Genomic DNA, 17,441 nt, shown 5'->3' on the forward strand with positions numbered 1-17,441 from the left:
TAATAATGATAATAATACATTTATATTGTATAATGAAAAAAAGAAAAAAGATGCCGAAACCAATAAATCAAATCAAATCAAATCAATAATAATAAGAATAATAATACATTTATAGAGCGCAAAAACTATCCGACATAAAATATATATATTACTGCGCTACAAGATCACTACGAATATTCTTACATGTTATACAATTGGCCGGGAACTCGACAGAGTCAGAAACATATCCCAAGTCGCATCGCCCTTCAACCTCGTCACAGTATCCAGAATCTTTAAGGCATGCTGTGCCATTCATGCAATTGCATTTCTGTGTACAGTTAGACCCGAAGTATCCGTGTGGGCAAACAGAAGGAACTAAAATGAGGAAATGTATTTATAAAAGAATTATAATAATTATAATAATAATAACGTTGAAAAAAAATTCACGGGCATAAACGTTAAGAGAAGACCTTCCTGTAATATGCGTACGTATTCACTATGTCTATTACGTTAAAAACAGAAACAGAATGAAGGCAATATGTATTTTTATTCCGTAAATCTTGTATCGTTCTACCGTGCACAAAGTGTTGGATAAAACACAAAGAAGTTCTTGTTTTCTAGAGTTGGATTAAAATCGCTGCATAGGAATATTCTTAAAATATTGCGTTGGTAGAAATAGTCAATATGCAAGTCTTAATCTTTATTCGGGTCTTTCTTTTGTTACAAGGAAATTTAAATCAGCATTGTTATGAACCGTCGTATGTCATTTTCTAGTAAAGTAAATGATTGTACCTTGACATGCTGGTCCAGACCATTCTTGCGAGCAATCTCCAGAACATCCTCCAGTGACGTCATCACACTCAACTCCATCAGTACAGTGACATTCTTGAAGACAATCAGCTCCAAACATACCATCTACACATGCTTTAAGACAAATAGATGAGGTATATGTAGGCTCGTTACAATATTGTTTATTACATTTGCTCCCCAGAACATGTACCCGTTCTGAAATCCTGAGAATCCGTTTGCATATATGTACCCTCTATTTATGATTATATTAATATGTTGAGGTATTACCAAAAATATCTCCCAAGTATAATCGATCTTAGGCAAATTCTGGGTAAGGGTCTAATTTGAACCGTACAAAATGTATAGAACACAAAGTTAAAATATAAATTTTTTTCCGAAGGTTTCTGATTTCTCCCAAATGTTAGTCATGATATGACTAGTAAGATTAAGCACTTACTTTCATTGCAGTAGATTCCTGTATATCCAGCTAAACAGGTACATCCATAAGGATCAGGTAGACAGATCTGACTTCCAGCACACTTGTCCAGAGGCTGACCGGGTCCACATTCAAACTCACAGTCCCAGCCAAACCTGTGCATCCCACACGCTGCATGAAATATAAATATATTTTTAGATTAATCACATGTTCTAAAAAGGTCCTTCATCCAATTTCTCGCTGTTTTTTCTGTTTTAGTGTCGACTTTTAAAATCCTGTCGGTAGACATTGAACGCAAGTGATTCAACAATTTAAATACTAATAAACATTGAAATCAAATATATGTTATAATATGATATTAAACAAATATAATACAAATGAAATTTTATGTAAAATGAGAAAAGAATAGCGTGTAATATCTAAACCTATAACAATCATTCAAAACTGTCCAAAATCCCAAGCAATTAAATTGTTATTTATTCTTGTTTTGATTGGAAAAGAATCTGTTTTGAGTCCTTATAATCATTGGCAAATAAACATTGAATTAAACTAATAGTTACTTATGGAAACAAAACAAATTAAAACAGTTCATTTTCTTACGAAGGTTATATATGTACGTAATAAAATAATCATTGTTTCATTATTATTACAAGTATTAGTTTATGTTTATCATCATTAGTACTGTTATTGTTATTATCAATATTATTGTTTCTGTTATTATCATCGTCATCGTCATCTTCATCATTAGTCTCTTTCTATTTCATCTTTTCCGTTTCTTTTTCTTTTATTTTCCTTTCCTTTGTCTTCTTCTTATTCTCCCTGTCATTTTCATTTGTATTGTTGTTGTTTATTTCGAATTACCATTGGATGATGGGTATATAATTGTGAAGATTCATTAGGCAACGAATGTGTTGGACATAGAAGGAAAAAAAAGATTCTTGACTAGTGGAATAATTTCTTCAGGGACTTCTTGATTTTACCTTGGAGGCAGTTCTTTCCAGCATGGCCAGGAGGACAAATGCATGTTCCTGAGAGTTCGTGGCATACACCTCCATTATAACAACTATCGCACAAACGATCGCATAATGGTGGATTCCATCTTCCATAAGGGCATTCTGTTAATACGATAAAATATGAACAACTATATGTATAATGAATATCCCACACGGGCCTTAATTCCTGTAAATGGGTGGTACACCCCACCCCCTCCCCCACCCCCACCCACACACTCCTTGGAATAGATCTAGGCCACTGATTTTCGAAAACGGGTAGCTTAATCAAATGAAGTGCCACGAAAAGACGAGTTCGGAACCTGCATGGTGGTTGAAAATATTACCTTAATTGCAAAGAAGTAGATCCAGTATGATTTTTGGAAATCATAACTTGATCGCAAATAAGTAGAACCAAAACACATAATAGATGGAAATGCGTATTTCATTGTAAAAGGTAAGAACCACATCATTAGGACATGAAACTCCCATAGTTATGTAAAATTCCTCGATTAGGATTAATAATGCAGAAACTTTCGTTCAATTTTGGAACTTACCACTTTATATTCATTGATATTTTTATTAACCAAAGTACTTCCGATCGATTCGATTCGTTTTTGGTTGATTTCCGTTCTTTTACTTTTAAATGACTATCTACTGATATGATGAAGTTTATCAGAGCTGAGGGTAAAACCAAATTTATTTTGAAGTTCCTTGTGAATTTAAATCCTTGCGACCGATATGAAGTGATATATTTTCGATATGTAAAGAAAAGAAAATCGAACCTTTTACGATGAGTCTTATGAGGCTGAATTGATGGTGTTCCAACGTTCCATGCTTATACGTCACATACACACCGGCGTCTGAGACAGATACAGATTGAATTGTGTGTGATAGACTGCCAGAACTCATTCCAATGTTAGCCCAGTCTACATCAGTGAATTTCCGCCATCTTATCCCGTCTTCGCCTACCATTCCTGTCGTGCTCATCACACTGAGTGTGATAGTATCTCCAATATATATTGTCTTTGTAAACCGACCATCAATCGGTTGCAACTCGCCTATAAAACAAAAACACCTCACATTTCAATCTGATTTTTTTCTGATTCATTACAATTTCGTCATCGCTCGTTTCATATTCTTTCTCTTTCTCTCCATGTCACTCCATTCATCCTCCGTCATTTTTACATTGCCATTGACTCAAATTCTTAAAAAGTAAAAGTAGGAATTATATATTTAAAATATTATCATTCGTTCAGATTCAGATTAACTTTATTGGTCCATGTGGAAATTCAGTTGTTGGCATTACATAAAGCACATGAACAATATACAATAGAAATAATATACACGAATAGATAATACACAATAGCAAAGTTACAATGACGTAGTCATATGGAAGCACGGATATAAATCATTTTTGTATAGTGGAGTAATATTAGAAAATAAATGGTAAGTTTAGTAGTGTTTTTAATCTCAACGTATTCAGAACATTTCCTGTTTAACAATATTTACATTTAGTGGAATTTTCGTTGTTGTATATAATCGTAAAAAACAAGTGTTATCCTATATACGTACGGGAAGAGAGAAGAATGCCAAGAGGAACAGATGTCATTCTACTGGCTGTCACCGATGAACATTCGAAAAATCCCGAGCCATTCTTAGTAGTTGGGAGAGTCTGCCTTAACACTACAGATGATACATTAGTGCTGTTCCCTGGAGCTGTGTAACTATCGGGAGTTATATTCTCGGTCAGACGGACGAGTCTTCTGGTGGACAATGTGAGAATCTTTTCATTCTCTGATCCGAGTAGACAGAGAAATGAAGCATTCGGCAGATCTCCTCCGAAGGGGGATGACGTAGCTGCCACTAGACGTACCGGAAGAATAGGTCGCGGACCTATGAGAAAATCATTATATTTTTCAAGTCATTAGGTAAGGGGAAATAAACATAACGGTGAGAAGGCAATGACTTATCCGAGTCTTCAACCTTACATTTCGTATCTCATGATAACATTTGATACTTGTTGTTGAGTACCAAGCAACTTTCAGACATATATTTTCTAACAAAGTTACTTCTACTTCTAGAACTAATGGTATACAAATGTATGGGAAACTCAATCTAAATGATACATGATACTTTATGAATTCACGTTTCCCCCGGGTTATCAACTGCAGATATAGCCTACATAACTAAAAATGTTTAATAGGCAAATTATATATTACAAATGATAAAATATCTCACTTTTTGTTTTGAAACAACGGTACAAGCATGGATTACAATGGGATATTCTGTTTAAAGTGGAAACCAACAATGGCTCTGAAACAGTGATTACAAAATATTAGAATTTCATCAATCGATAAATTGTTTTGTTTGCGGCATTTAAAATGTAATGTTATAAGGTGGAACGAGCATCATTTGAGCATGGACTATCATAAAGGAGTACCCCTGAATATAGATAGTAGAAATATAATGCCAATACTCACTCGGAGGTTTTTCACATGCGAACCTGAGATACGATGTACATGGTAGTTTTCTCCATCCATTATTAACCTTCTGATGAACACATCTTTCGCTCTCAAATAGAAACGCATCACCATTCGACCAAGCAGGAAATCTGGAAAGGTAAAATATGTTCCAAACAGCAACGTATTATCACAGTATAAATAAAAGAAATATTTTTAATAAAATAAACATTCTTCTTTAAACCGCATATTCATCCCCTTGTTTGAAAGGGAAATGTCAGCGGTTTGATTCGAGCTGCAATTAAAATGTCTATTAATTAAAAAGTAAATGTACATTTGCCTTTATTTCAAATCATGATCAGGGCTTGTATTTTAAGCTCCATGAAATCCACATGAAAATACTTCAAAAGTAAAACAAAAATGTTTCCACTTTTTTTGAGGGGCGGTGCCATCAATCCATAAGAAAACCAATCTTAAGCTTGATGGATATTAATTTGCTCCTCAGCTAATCCTGTTATTAAAGTTACATACTAGTTTCTACCCATTGCATTCTGTCTGCAACATGATATGTTTACAGTTTGTCATGAGTAGGGTATGTAAGATATTGCTGTGTATGTGTATGAACAATACAGTTAACACATACCCATTGTTATCGAGTGGAGTGCCATCAATCCATTGGAACGTGCCCGTTTGATTGATATCATCGAGTCCAAACCAATACGAGTTACCTTCAGCCAGCGTCATGAGATGCAGCTTGTCAATGCGTTGAGAGAATAAATCAGAGAGAGAAAAATTACCGATGATTATTTTTAATGTGCCATGTTTATGATAGTGGGATAATTTTATTGATATGTCTATAGTCTAGTGCATCATTGAAACTTGAACTAGAAGGATATAATTTTGTTTCTTTATAATTGACTCATCACGACGATATCATGCTTCTTTAAAAGCTTTTACACCATTTTCCGATTATTTTCACATATCATTTTGTTCTTGCAAAAGAAACGAAATAAAAAGGAACAATTACCTTTGTTTCTAACAATTAATAACAGAGATTTGTGACTTTAGGGTTGATAAAATACTAAATAAAAAAGGATTAAATAGCAATTTCTGTATTTTTTACAGTCCAAACACGAGGAAATATTCCAGAATTGAAAAGTTTCTTGTTATAACCTAACAGATGTTCTATTTTCTATTTTTTGCACACACAGTTGCTAACTTAAAGCTCGTTAAATGTTGTATTACGTTTTATTTATATGTTCCATACTTGTAATTTGACCTATTATGAAGCCTTACATTGATTTCTTCTGTTTTAGGCTGGGCAAGATCACCTCCTTGAGCCTGGCAGAACCTTCTAGCAAACGAGTATGACGTCATTGAGGATTGTGAGATATAGTACAGGGTTCCATCAAGGCGACTCCACTCATTTTCAGGAACATCTACATATTGATTATAAGAAGATGATTGCCATTGTTAGATATTGTTTACTCATTTTCAGGAACATCTACATATTGATTATAAGAAGATGATTGCCATTGTTAGATATTGTTCGTGTTTTGAGACAGGATGAAGAGAGAATGTCAAGCCATTAAGTATCATTGAATTCATCATAGTCATACTAATAAAACACGTGACTAGAGATGAGAAGATCATGGACTCACTCTCCGGCATGGGACTTTCATCTATATTGCTATAAAAGCGATGAATATCACATTATTAAAACATTTCTCTGAATCCAAATAATTTGGGTTTAATTAATCCCGCTTTTACCTGTAGCTCTTAGCTCTCAGTGCATTCAATAGATAAATCCTAAAGTACCCACTTACTACACGTGGGTCGAGCGTGGCAAAAGTAGATTAATGTCTTGACAAAGGACGTTGATACAGCAGGGATTCTTATACATATACCTCTTCTTGTAGCATGTGCATGTAGGATAGGATGCATAAGACTTTTTGAAATAAGGAAAAAAAGCTTTGTCAAGCCAACTCGCCTATCATCCTTGCACAATTATTTTTAGTCATGATCTAGTAATTTTACATGACTTATTATAGTATATAATAGATAGAATTAAAGCGCTTTCAAGGGGTTAAAACTTTGAGAGAAAAAAATCTCTCCTACTTTGCTCGCTAGCTTATCTAGTTTCATCGAGATCTTGACGACCTTTGAGACGATGCAAAGCCCCAGCCACTAGATAGACGCATACTTAGATGACTTATCCAGGAGGGCCTACAAAAAATGCACAAGGGGGAGAATTGAAATGCTCGAGTCTGCTCCAAGTCGACAACAGTGGTAAGTACCACATTTTTACCGAATAGAACCCTAAGCAATTTAAAATAAAGCAAACCATTTTTCGTTAAAGAAACAGAAAAGATCATATAATTGATCTTGTGACTTACCCTGATAGCGTTCACATATGAAGGGTCGTTTTTCATTGCATGAATCAACATCCCATCCCATGTTTGAATCAGAAGGCTGTAGAGTGGCACAATCTTCACGCCAGTTGAACTTTGGTTGACCTGACCTCCATGAAGAATACCTGTGTGTATTGCATAAAGGGGAAATTAATGAGCAAACAGACGGTTGTACATTAGAATGGTTCTATAAAATTGTACCGATTTTTTTTTTGAGGGGTGGGTGTTTTTATTTGCTTTGTTTTTATTTTTTTTTGTTTAGTTTTTTGCATTGTATTGACAGATATGCAATCTTAGTTCTGGCAATTGAAGTGTAATAACAAGAAATCATATAAGTGCATCATCCTTTTTCATTATCAAAGTTGTTGGTTTCAGGAGACTTCCGTCAAGAATACCTGTGTTTTGAATAAAGAGGAATGGAAAACAAAGACATGTTGGAGCAACAACAAACAAAGAGTAAGATTTTTTCGACAAAAATACTGTTGTTGTTATGTTTTAGGGGTGAAAATTTTATTTGTTTAGTTTTAGTTTTTAGTTTTTGTTTTTACATTGTATTAGCAGATATGCAATCTGAGTTCTGATAATTGAAGTGTAATAATATAGTATTAATGACTGCTTTGAGAGAAATAGTTGTTTTTATACGCTCAAGGGAAGGTTAGAATTGTGCTATTACCCGAGACGTGCCGAGGGCAATAGCCCAATTGTAACCTTCCCGAGAGCGTATAAAAACAACTATTTCTCGAATATTAAAGCAGTCCTTAATACTTTTATATGCCGAAAAAAAAAACTTTTGTCGAAGATGGGATTCGACCTCTTGCGTACAAAAGGTGATGTAACTAAAATCACCGCCTTAAACCGCTCGGCTATCGCGCTCTGTTACCATACATGGCAGTTTTTTTCTTATATATACATTAAAATAGATTGAAAACGGCTTCGCGTGGTGGATGCTTCGCGGCTGCTCCATTAAACAGGCCCTTCTTTTATTTTTGCAATGCATATTGACACGAATTTAGATCAAGATCTATCGGCAGATGTTGTTTTTTGTTTTTGGAAGTTTATTTTCGTCTTCATGTCAACAATGCAAGATAAAATTGTCGGTAAGATCGATCGAGATTCAATTGTATTGAAATTACCGACCAATTCTTCGCACACGTACGGTATCCTCGATCGCTCAGACCATTTTTCAACATGTAAACCTATGGGGTAACCATGGAGACTGAACTATTTTCCCAATAACCATGGTTACTGGGATTATAGAACTGTTTTAACCATGGTTACTGGGAATTTTACAGAAATAGTTGAAGTTTATGAATGCAATTTCGACCAATCAGATGGCTGGATTTCTTAAGTGAGGTATATAACACATATTATTCAACGCCTTCTAAGATTCTTGCAACCTCATTGGTCAATTCTTGATCACATGACATGCGCTAAAAGTACCATTGAACGGCATCATTGACGCGGAGTGCAATTTCGTTTGATCCTTTCGCACCATTGCACTCTGACGTCATGTACAAGGTATATGGTAAGCTAAGTGACGTCAGAGCCCGGCCCCCCCACTCAGTGTTATTTAGGGTACGCATATGCTCGTTCCCTCTTTTTGAAAGCACCCCCTATCTGAGGACTGCCAACATTTCCGAACCCTCCTTTCGCGGGCTTTTCGCGGGCTTTTCCTGCCTTGGAGACCCCCCTAAATCATGAAAAATGGTCAATGTACCCCCCTTAATTCGGAATAGTTTCTTAGGAGTGCAAAGAGATGAGAGAAAAAAAAGAAAAAAACACCCCTTTTTTAAAAAAATCTCCGGGTGAAAAGTCAAATACACCCCTTTTTTTACAATTCTCGGGCCGGACTTTGTCGCACGAAAAGTACCCCTTTACCGGACATTTTGGCAACACGCATGCGGTCATTTCGAACCCTGAGTGGGGGGGCTGCAATGGTGCGAAAGGATCAAATGAAATTACGGAAGTCCATTAGTGCCACCATACGAAATAAAATTTAAGAGGAATTATCTGGCGGCCGCCAGTTAATTATCTGGCGGCCGCCACTTAATTATCTGGCGTCCGCCAGATAATACGTGCCTTCACGGTTGTTTCATCGCAAAGCATGCCGGGACATAATTCTAGTACATTTTTACCTTCGCCGTGATCGCCGTGTTGCTTCTTATCGAAGCAACATCTTAATCTTGTACATAATCCGCTATTCTGCAGTGATTTTCTTTCACTCCGGTAAAAAACCAAAGTCTGTGTTTATTCATTTTTATGACGAATAAAGCTGATAATACGACGTAATGAGAGTGGGCCGGGGTCCAACTTTAGTAAATGTAGTCCTAGATCTAGTCCCGTATGTTTAAATGTGTGTGCATTTTAAGTAGACTGATTGCCTTGTGTTTTAGGTAGAAGTTAACCAAATTTACAGTAAAATGAGACTTATGTCTCAGGAAATATGAATAAGTCTAGATCCTATAGACTATACATAATTGATATTGGAATAGGATCTACTATAGAATGGCCGACAGTTAGATAGTGATGGCAATTAGTAAATGTAAAAAAGTAAAAGAGGCCATGAAAACGATAGATTTGTCGATCTGAATATAATAGTCTATGTATTGATGAGCTCTACTTGAGGATCTACATGACGGGGGCGTATGAAGGATTTTTTCGAGGGGGGGGGGTTAAAATTTGAAATTCGTGCCGAAAATTTCACATCGACTCAGCCAGCCGGTGAATGAGAGGGGGGGGGGGGGGGGGGTCGGTTAGAGCACCTATTTTTTCCCGAAATAATGAACATTTGGCAGACCGATATTTCGTTCAGTTGATGGTAAGGTCACCTTTTTGGGGTCACCCTTTAGCACAAAAATGTTTCCCCATGATCTAGTGCGATAAGGGTTCTTTTTTTACCGTTATTGTTGAGGTTACAAACTTAAATTTTATTGTCTTTTTCCTTTTATTTATCAGTTGCAGCATCATCAAACACTATGGCTGATAAATCAGAAGATGACGTAGATGCTACGAGAGAGCTCATTTCACAATGGACAACAGAAGTGATACGTGACTTTCTACAAGGAGGGGACTCAAGCTTGGAAATTGAGGAGTCATTATTTTATGGGTGTTCTCTGCCCTGACGCTGGGGGTACTGTTCAGCCATCCGAGGTAGAGAGGTAGAGAGGAACTGGACGATGGATGGATGGGGGGGGGGGGAGAAAGGCATGCAGAGATGGCCGTCTACTATGTATAGAGACATTAATTTTGTGTGCTACTGGATAAGGACCCTCCATCACTAGAGGTAAGAATGATGAGAGACTACAAAGAGGGGAAGGCATTTAGTTATTTTGCCAGTTTCTGGTTAGGGAGACATTTGTTTCATCTCCTGGGAGAAAGCTGTCTGAAATTCAAAATGTATTTGATATTTGAATAAATTTAGTTCATTTTCTAGACTGGTTCATGTCAAACCGTTGATTCTACTTTCTTGTGAGTATACACTGTAGTCAGAGAGATAGAGAAGTAACACGAGTAAAGAATGAAAAAGAAGCCAATATTTGAACGAGGAGGAGAAAATGGAGATTACGTTGTTGCCCATCAAGTTGAAATAATTGTTCTCACCACTGTTTATTTAATGATTGTGACCATATGGTTTATTGTTTGTACATAATGGTCTTATATTATAAGAACTGTATTGATCAATCTCAGGAGTCTTATACATGTAGATTGATTATACAGTTTTGAGATGATGATGATGATCGTGATGATGAACGAGAAGGAGAAGAGGAGGAATATATCAAGAGTTGATGAAGAAAAGATTGATAGAGGGGTTATCATTACAGAGAGAGAGAAAGAGAGATAGACTAACATGAGGGAGAGCAAGAACAAGGCTATGAAATAGGGGAAGAGATAGAAATCAAAATTATATTGATACAAACATTTACTAAATTAAAATAATAAATTAGAATACAAGGCTAGAGCAAAGAATGCAAACTAAAATTAAGCAAAGACCATCACTATATCGTTCACATTATAATATAAATTAAGAAAAGGTACATGAAAACATGTACATTTGTAAAATTTAATCTCTCATTCTCTTGATCTTCCTCTTCACACCTAATTCTTGCTCTCCCTGTCTATCTTTCCCACCCCTCTCCATCTCTCTCTGTTTCTCTCCCCCTCTCTCTCTCTCTCCTTATTATCACTCTTTCTCTTTCATTAAGCGTTGACATCTCTCTCAATGCCTCTCTCTGTTTCTATGATTTTTCTCTTGTTAAATATTTTAAACATCAGGTCTGTCTGACCTTCCTCTCTTGAATAAATCATGAATAACTTCAACTCAGCGTCCTACATACAGTAATGATTGCTTAGTAGTCATCTTCAACCCTCGCTGTGTTGTTTGATTTTATTTATAAAATAAATATAACCATGAGATCAATATCAACAGGTTTAATGCAATGCATATAAGTTGACATCCTATGAAGAAGTAGTACCACACCCCCCCCCCCCCCACCACTCCGGGAATGGAGGTACCGCATGCATGTTCCCAAAATCTCTGGCTCGTAACAAAATTTAAAAAAGGAAAATTAAAAAAACGCTACTTTTAAAGCGCTTACCACCAAAATCTCTAAGCGCTATAACAAACAAAAATAGACTGATAAACAATTACTTATCAAACAAAACAAAAAAGTGTGAATAAACCTACAAATAAAATACCGTACATGCAGGCGCGCCGGAAGCAGTTTGGGATTGGGGGGGGGGCAAACATTCCAGGGGGCTCACATTCCAGGGGCAGTGACGTAATGAGAAAAAAAGTTCGGAAGGGGGGGGGGGGCAGACGAAAAATCTGCATCACCACCAGTCTTACACGTTACATGCAGGTCCCGCGGAACGTTTTTTAAAGTGGAGTATTATCGATCAGGTAGAGCGTAAATTGGCGTGGGGTCCAGGGCATGAGCCTCGGCAGGGGGTCAAGGGGCTGAGCCCCCGGAAGCTCAGGGGTTTTAGGTATTTAATTACGGTCAGATGAGCATCCAGGGGCCCGCCTTAGGTCCCTTGGTGGGGTCCAGGGGGCAGAGCCTCCGGAAGCTCAGGGGTTTTAGGTATTTAATTAAGGTCAGATGAGCATCCAGGGGGCCGCCTCAGGGCCCTTGGTGGGGTCCAGGGGGCAGAGCCCCCAGAAGCTCAGGGGTTTTTAGGTATTTAATTAAGGTCAGATGAGCATCCAGGGGGCCGCCTCAGGGCCCTTGGTGGGGTCCAGGGGGCAGAGCCCCCAGAAGCTCAGGGGTTTTAGGTATTTAATTAAGGTCAGATGAGCATCCAGGGGGCCGCCTTAGGGCCCTTGGTGGGGTCCAGGGGCAAAGCCCCGGAAGCTCAGGGGTTTGAGGTATTTAATTACGGTCAGATGAGCATCCAGGGGGCCGCCTTAGGGCCCGTGGTGGGGTCCAGGGGGCAAAGCCCCGGAAGCTCAGGGGTTTTAGGTATTTAATTAAGGTCAGATGAGCATCCAGGGGGCCGCCTTAGGGCCCTTGGTGGGGTCCAGGGGGCAGAGCCCCCGGAAGCTCAGGGGATTTAGGTATTTAATTAAGGTCAGATGAGCATCCAGGGGGCCACCTTAGGGCCCTTGGTGGGGTCCAGGGGCAAAGCCCCGGAAGCTCAGGGGTTTGAGGTATTTAATTACGGTCAGATGAGCATCCAGGGGGCCGCCTTAGGGCCCGTGGTGGGGTCCAGGGGGCAAAGCCCCGGAAGCTCAGGGGTTTTAGGTATTTAATTAAGGTCAGATGAGCATCCAGGGGGCCGCCTTAGGGCCCTTGGTGGGGTCCAGGGGGCAGAGCCCCCGGAAGCTCAGGGGATTTAGGTATTTAATTAAGGTCAGATGAGCATCCAGGGGGCCGCCTTAGGGCCCTTGGTGGGGTCCAGGGGCAAAGCCCCGGAAGCTCAGGGGTTTTAGGTATTTAATTACGGTCAGATGAGCATCCAGGGGCCCGCCTTAGAGCCCTTGTTGGGGTCCAGGGGGCAGAGCCCCTGGAAGCTCGGGGGTTTTAGGTATTTAAATACGGTCAGATGAGCATCCAGGGGCCCGCCTTAGGTCCCTTAGTGGGGTCCGGGGGCAGAGCCCCCGTAAGCTCTGGGGTTTTAAGCATTTAATTACGGTCAGATGAGCATTTTTTATACCTTATTTGTGACATTGGCAGGTCACTTATTTTTTTCTCCGTCTTTCTTTCTTTTTCTCTTTAACATACTTTTTCAAAAAAGGAGGGGGGGGGGGGGGCTCGAGCCCAGCCACTTTGCAGACCATGACATAAAGGCTTCTAAATAAGCGTATTTCGCCCGACTGTAATTTGGGAATTTCTTATTTTCCAACAAACGCATAAGAAGGTATGACTTACAAAAAAAATGGAGAAAAAATGCCGGAAAATCATGTCACAACATCAACATTTGTATATCACTTGTTTCGAATAAGAAATACATCACCCCCCCCCCCCCCCCCATCAGTACGCCAACGTTCAGGGGCTCATGTCTTCTCACCCCTATAACAAAAAAACGGACACGCTTTCCCATTCTCGCACAATATGTCCACGATATGCGCGTATCGCTATTATAGAGACCTCCATTGATAAATACCGTATAGGTGGCATGCGCAATGTTTATGAAATTTAATTCCTGTGAACTTTCCTTTTTCTTTGAATGGAATTGTATATGTGATTTAATTCAGGTTTTTATTATTGTTACGTTCTTTTGGATTAAAAATACAAACCATGTTTACTCCTTTACTGTTTTTTTTTTTTTTTTGGAGGGGGGGGGGGGGCGTTTTGGGGGGGCAAAAATGCGTTTTGCCCCCCCACTTTTTTGACTGGGGGGGGGCAACTGCCCCCCCTGCCCCCCCCCCCCCCCCACTTCCGGCGCCTATGCGTACATGTACATCAAAGTGAACAGAGCCTGGCAGCAGAGTTTTGGATTCTCTGGAGTTTTGCAATGAAAAAGATCTGCCCGTATTGACTTTACACACTGGACTTTGGCTGAGAAGGGGGGGGGGGGGGTGCTGAAAAGGCTTGTATAACAAAGAAACAAAATCTACCCGTATTGACTTAACACAGGGGACCTATATGCTAAAATAAAGGGGGTGCTGGGAACACGCATGTGCGTACCCTAAATAAGACTGAGTTGGGGGGGGGGGGGGGTACCACCTTTAATGCAAACGCATTTAAAGGGATCCGGTAATATTATCTCAGATTCTGAAACGAAATCCTGGATTTAGCTCATGCTGCAATGATAATTTTAGGTCAGTCAAGAACTTGATGACTTTTACAATCCGATCGCCTGTCTGATTATTTATCAAGATATTTACGATTGGAAATCGAAACCAAATTTTGTGTTTGTCAAACGCTTTTCATAACACTACAAGTCTATTGGGGAAAACGAGTATGGTAAAAGGGGTCAAAGATTTTTACTTTTTTGAGGCACTTCTTGATCATTTTGAAGCGCGATTTTGTTAGGGCTCAGTATTAATACACCATATCTCAGACACTGGTAGCGCGTAGGGCCATACGTCAATCTCGAATTAAACATTGTTAAACCCCGCCCCCGCCCCCACTCAGTGTTATTTAGGGTACGCATATGCTTGTTCCCTCTTTTTGAAAGCACCCCCTATCTGAGGACTGCCAACATTTTTACGAACCCCCCTTTCGCGGGCTTTTCCTGCCTTGGAGACTCCCCTAAATCATGAAAAATGCTCAATGTACCCCTAAATTCGGAATAATTTCTCAGGAGTCCAAAGAGATAAGAGAAGAAAAGAAAAAATACCCCCTTTTTAAAGAAATCTCCGGGTGAAAAGTTAATACACCCCTTTTTGTACAATTCTCGGGCTGGACTTTGTCACACGGAGTGGGGGGGGGGGGGGCTGGTGTTAAACAATGCCTTTTACAATACCTTTACAACATACACCATTGGCTGTCACATGGTTTGGAAATCACATTACAGATAATAATTCTACAATATTGTGAGGTTTCACCTGTCGTCATTTGATACCCGAAGGAACGCTTTTTTAGGGGCTAAATCTAATTTTTTTCACAAGGCAAAATAACTAAAGGCCTTCCCCTCTTTGAAGTCTCTCTTTACTTTTCCCTCTAGTGATGGAGGGTCCTTATCCAGTAGGTACATACATAGTAGGCCAGTTCTGCATTCCTACCCCCCTACCCCCCCCCCCCCCCCCCCCCCCCCCCCCCCCCCCCCCCCGTCCCCCCTATCCATCCATTGTCCAGTTCCTCTCAGTCTTAACCTCGGATGGCTGAAAAGCTACCCCCAGCGTCAAGGCAGCCGGCAGAGAACACCCATAAAATAATGACTCCTTGGTTTACAAGCTCGAGTCTCCTCCTTGTAGAAAGTCACGTAGCACTTCTGTTGTCCATTGTGAAATGAGCTCTCTAGTAACATAGATCTTCTGATTCATTGGTCATAGTGTTCGATGATGCTGCAACTGATAAATAAAAGGAGAAAGGCAATCAAATTTAAGTTTGTGACCACAAGAATAATTGTAACAAAAGAAACCTTATCACTTCTTTAACACAAGTTCATGTAGACCTATGTAGATGCTCAAGTTCAGGTCATCGATATCAGACTATTATATCCAGATCCAGATCGACAAATCTATCGTTTTCATGGCCTCTTTTTTATTTTTGTTACATTTAGGGCCTAGACTAATTCATTTGCCATCACCATCACTATCTAACTGTCGGCCATACTAGTAGATCCTATTCCAATATCAATTATGTATAGTTTATAGGATCTAGACCTATTCATATTTCCTGAGACATAAGTCTCATTTTAATGTAAATTAGGTTAACTTCTACCTAAAACACGAGTGTTTAGGAGCTTATAAGGCAATCAGTCTACTTAAAATGCACACACATTTAAACATACGGGACTAGATCTAGGCCTACATTTACTAAAGTTGGACCTCGGACCACTCTCATTACGTCGTATTATCAGCTGTATTCGTCATAAAAATGAATAAACACAAACTTTGGTTTCTTACCGTACAAATGATACTGGAGTGAAAGAAAATCACTGCAGAATAGCGGATTATGTACAAGATTAAGATGTTGCTTCCATAAGAATCCCGTTGTTTGCAACGGGACAGCTGATCACGGCGAAGGTAAAAATGTACTAGATTATGTTCCGGCATGCTTTGCGATGAAACAACCGTGAAGGCACGTATTATCTGGCGGCCGCCAGATAATTAACTGGCGGACCCCAGATAATTCCTCTTAAATTTTATTTCGTATGGTGGCACTAATGGGCTTCCGTACGAAATTGCACCCCGCGTAACAATAAACATAAAGGTTGGTACGCGCGGCGCATGGTACGTGCGTGGTTTGCTGCCTGCTTAAAATAGTGCGCGCTCACTATCAACAATTTCATCAATTGAAAACAAACAAAAAATCGCCGAGATTAAGGCCTAGGAAAACTGTTTTAGGCCCGCTAACATCCGAGGTGTTGTATAAAACAAATAGTGAATGGTCTTTATTCGTGCAATGGAACAATATTTTGCATTCGGTGAAAGATGAGCTGCGCCTCGTTGAATATAGCGTCTCTTATCTTTCACCTCGTGCAAAATCTTGTACCATTGCACTCATGACCATTCACTATTTGTATACTATTATATAATTCTTAATTCTTAAATTCTTTTTTTTTGAATTGCATGGAAATTGATGGAAATAATGTTTCAAGTTTACACACACCCTCAATTGCAGAACGAAATGCAAAACACAGGTATTTTTAGTTATGACTGCAATAATTTCAATATGAAACATGAGTTAGCGATCAAAATCTGATTAATTAAGGTTACGCTTACCATGCCTTTTAGAAAAACGGATTTTTATAAATTATTAATAATATTCAGGTTACATTGAATAATGTCCGCGGAATTTTTAATTTTCTTACTGTTTTGTTATAGGTTCATTATTGAACCTACAAACAATGAGATGGACATTTTAAAAAGTATATCATTAAAGAGTAATATTTCGAGCTTGCCATTCATTTCAAAATAGAAACCATTAAGTTTGCATTTTATATGTATTGAACCTACTGTAAAGGTGTTCCGTCGATCCAAGTAAATGTGCCTTCAATTGCTTGATCAGTCAAACCAAAAAATCCATAGGAACTTAATCCTGAACTCCTGATATAAAGAAAGGTCTGTTGGGAAGGAAAAAATGTCATCTCATGAACCTCATTTGCTTTTCATGTTTTCATATTTGCACGGCTCTAAAGCAATTTGTGTCGATTTTTTAATTAAAGTTAATCGCCTGCAATGAACCCGACAGGCGATAACTAAAGAATTCATTTTGACGCTCAGTATATTATATTATATTTGAAGTGTAAATTATTCGTTCGTTTG

General features: G+C 38.8%; 1 protein-coding gene across 1 annotated transcript; it reads right to left on the minus strand.

Moving 5' to 3' along the window:
• Positions 1 to 148: 148 nt before the first annotated feature.
• On the minus strand, positions 149 to 17,233 carry LOC115925857 (angiopoietin-1 receptor-like). The gene is made up of 11 exons (XM_030989876.1): positions 17,133 to 17,233; positions 7,052 to 7,191; positions 5,952 to 6,094; positions 5,299 to 5,408; positions 4,677 to 4,807; positions 3,769 to 4,089; positions 2,979 to 3,254; positions 2,185 to 2,319; positions 1,226 to 1,375; positions 772 to 903; positions 149 to 354 (listed from the first exon to the last, which is right to left on the minus strand). The coding sequence occupies exons 2-11, from the start codon at positions 7,110 to 7,112 to the stop codon at positions 149 to 151; spliced, it is 1,665 nt and encodes a 554-aa protein (XP_030845736.1). The 5' UTR covers positions 7,113 to 7,191; positions 17,133 to 17,233.
• Between the last annotated feature and the right edge of the window lie 208 nt (positions 17,234 to 17,441).

The sequence above is a fragment of the Strongylocentrotus purpuratus genome, unplaced genomic scaffold (genome assembly GCF_000002235.5).
Source record: "Strongylocentrotus purpuratus isolate Spur 01 unplaced genomic scaffold, Spur_5.0 spur5_contig_843, whole genome shotgun sequence".
Lineage (NCBI taxonomy): Eukaryota > Metazoa > Echinodermata > Echinoidea > Camarodonta > Strongylocentrotidae > Strongylocentrotus > Strongylocentrotus purpuratus.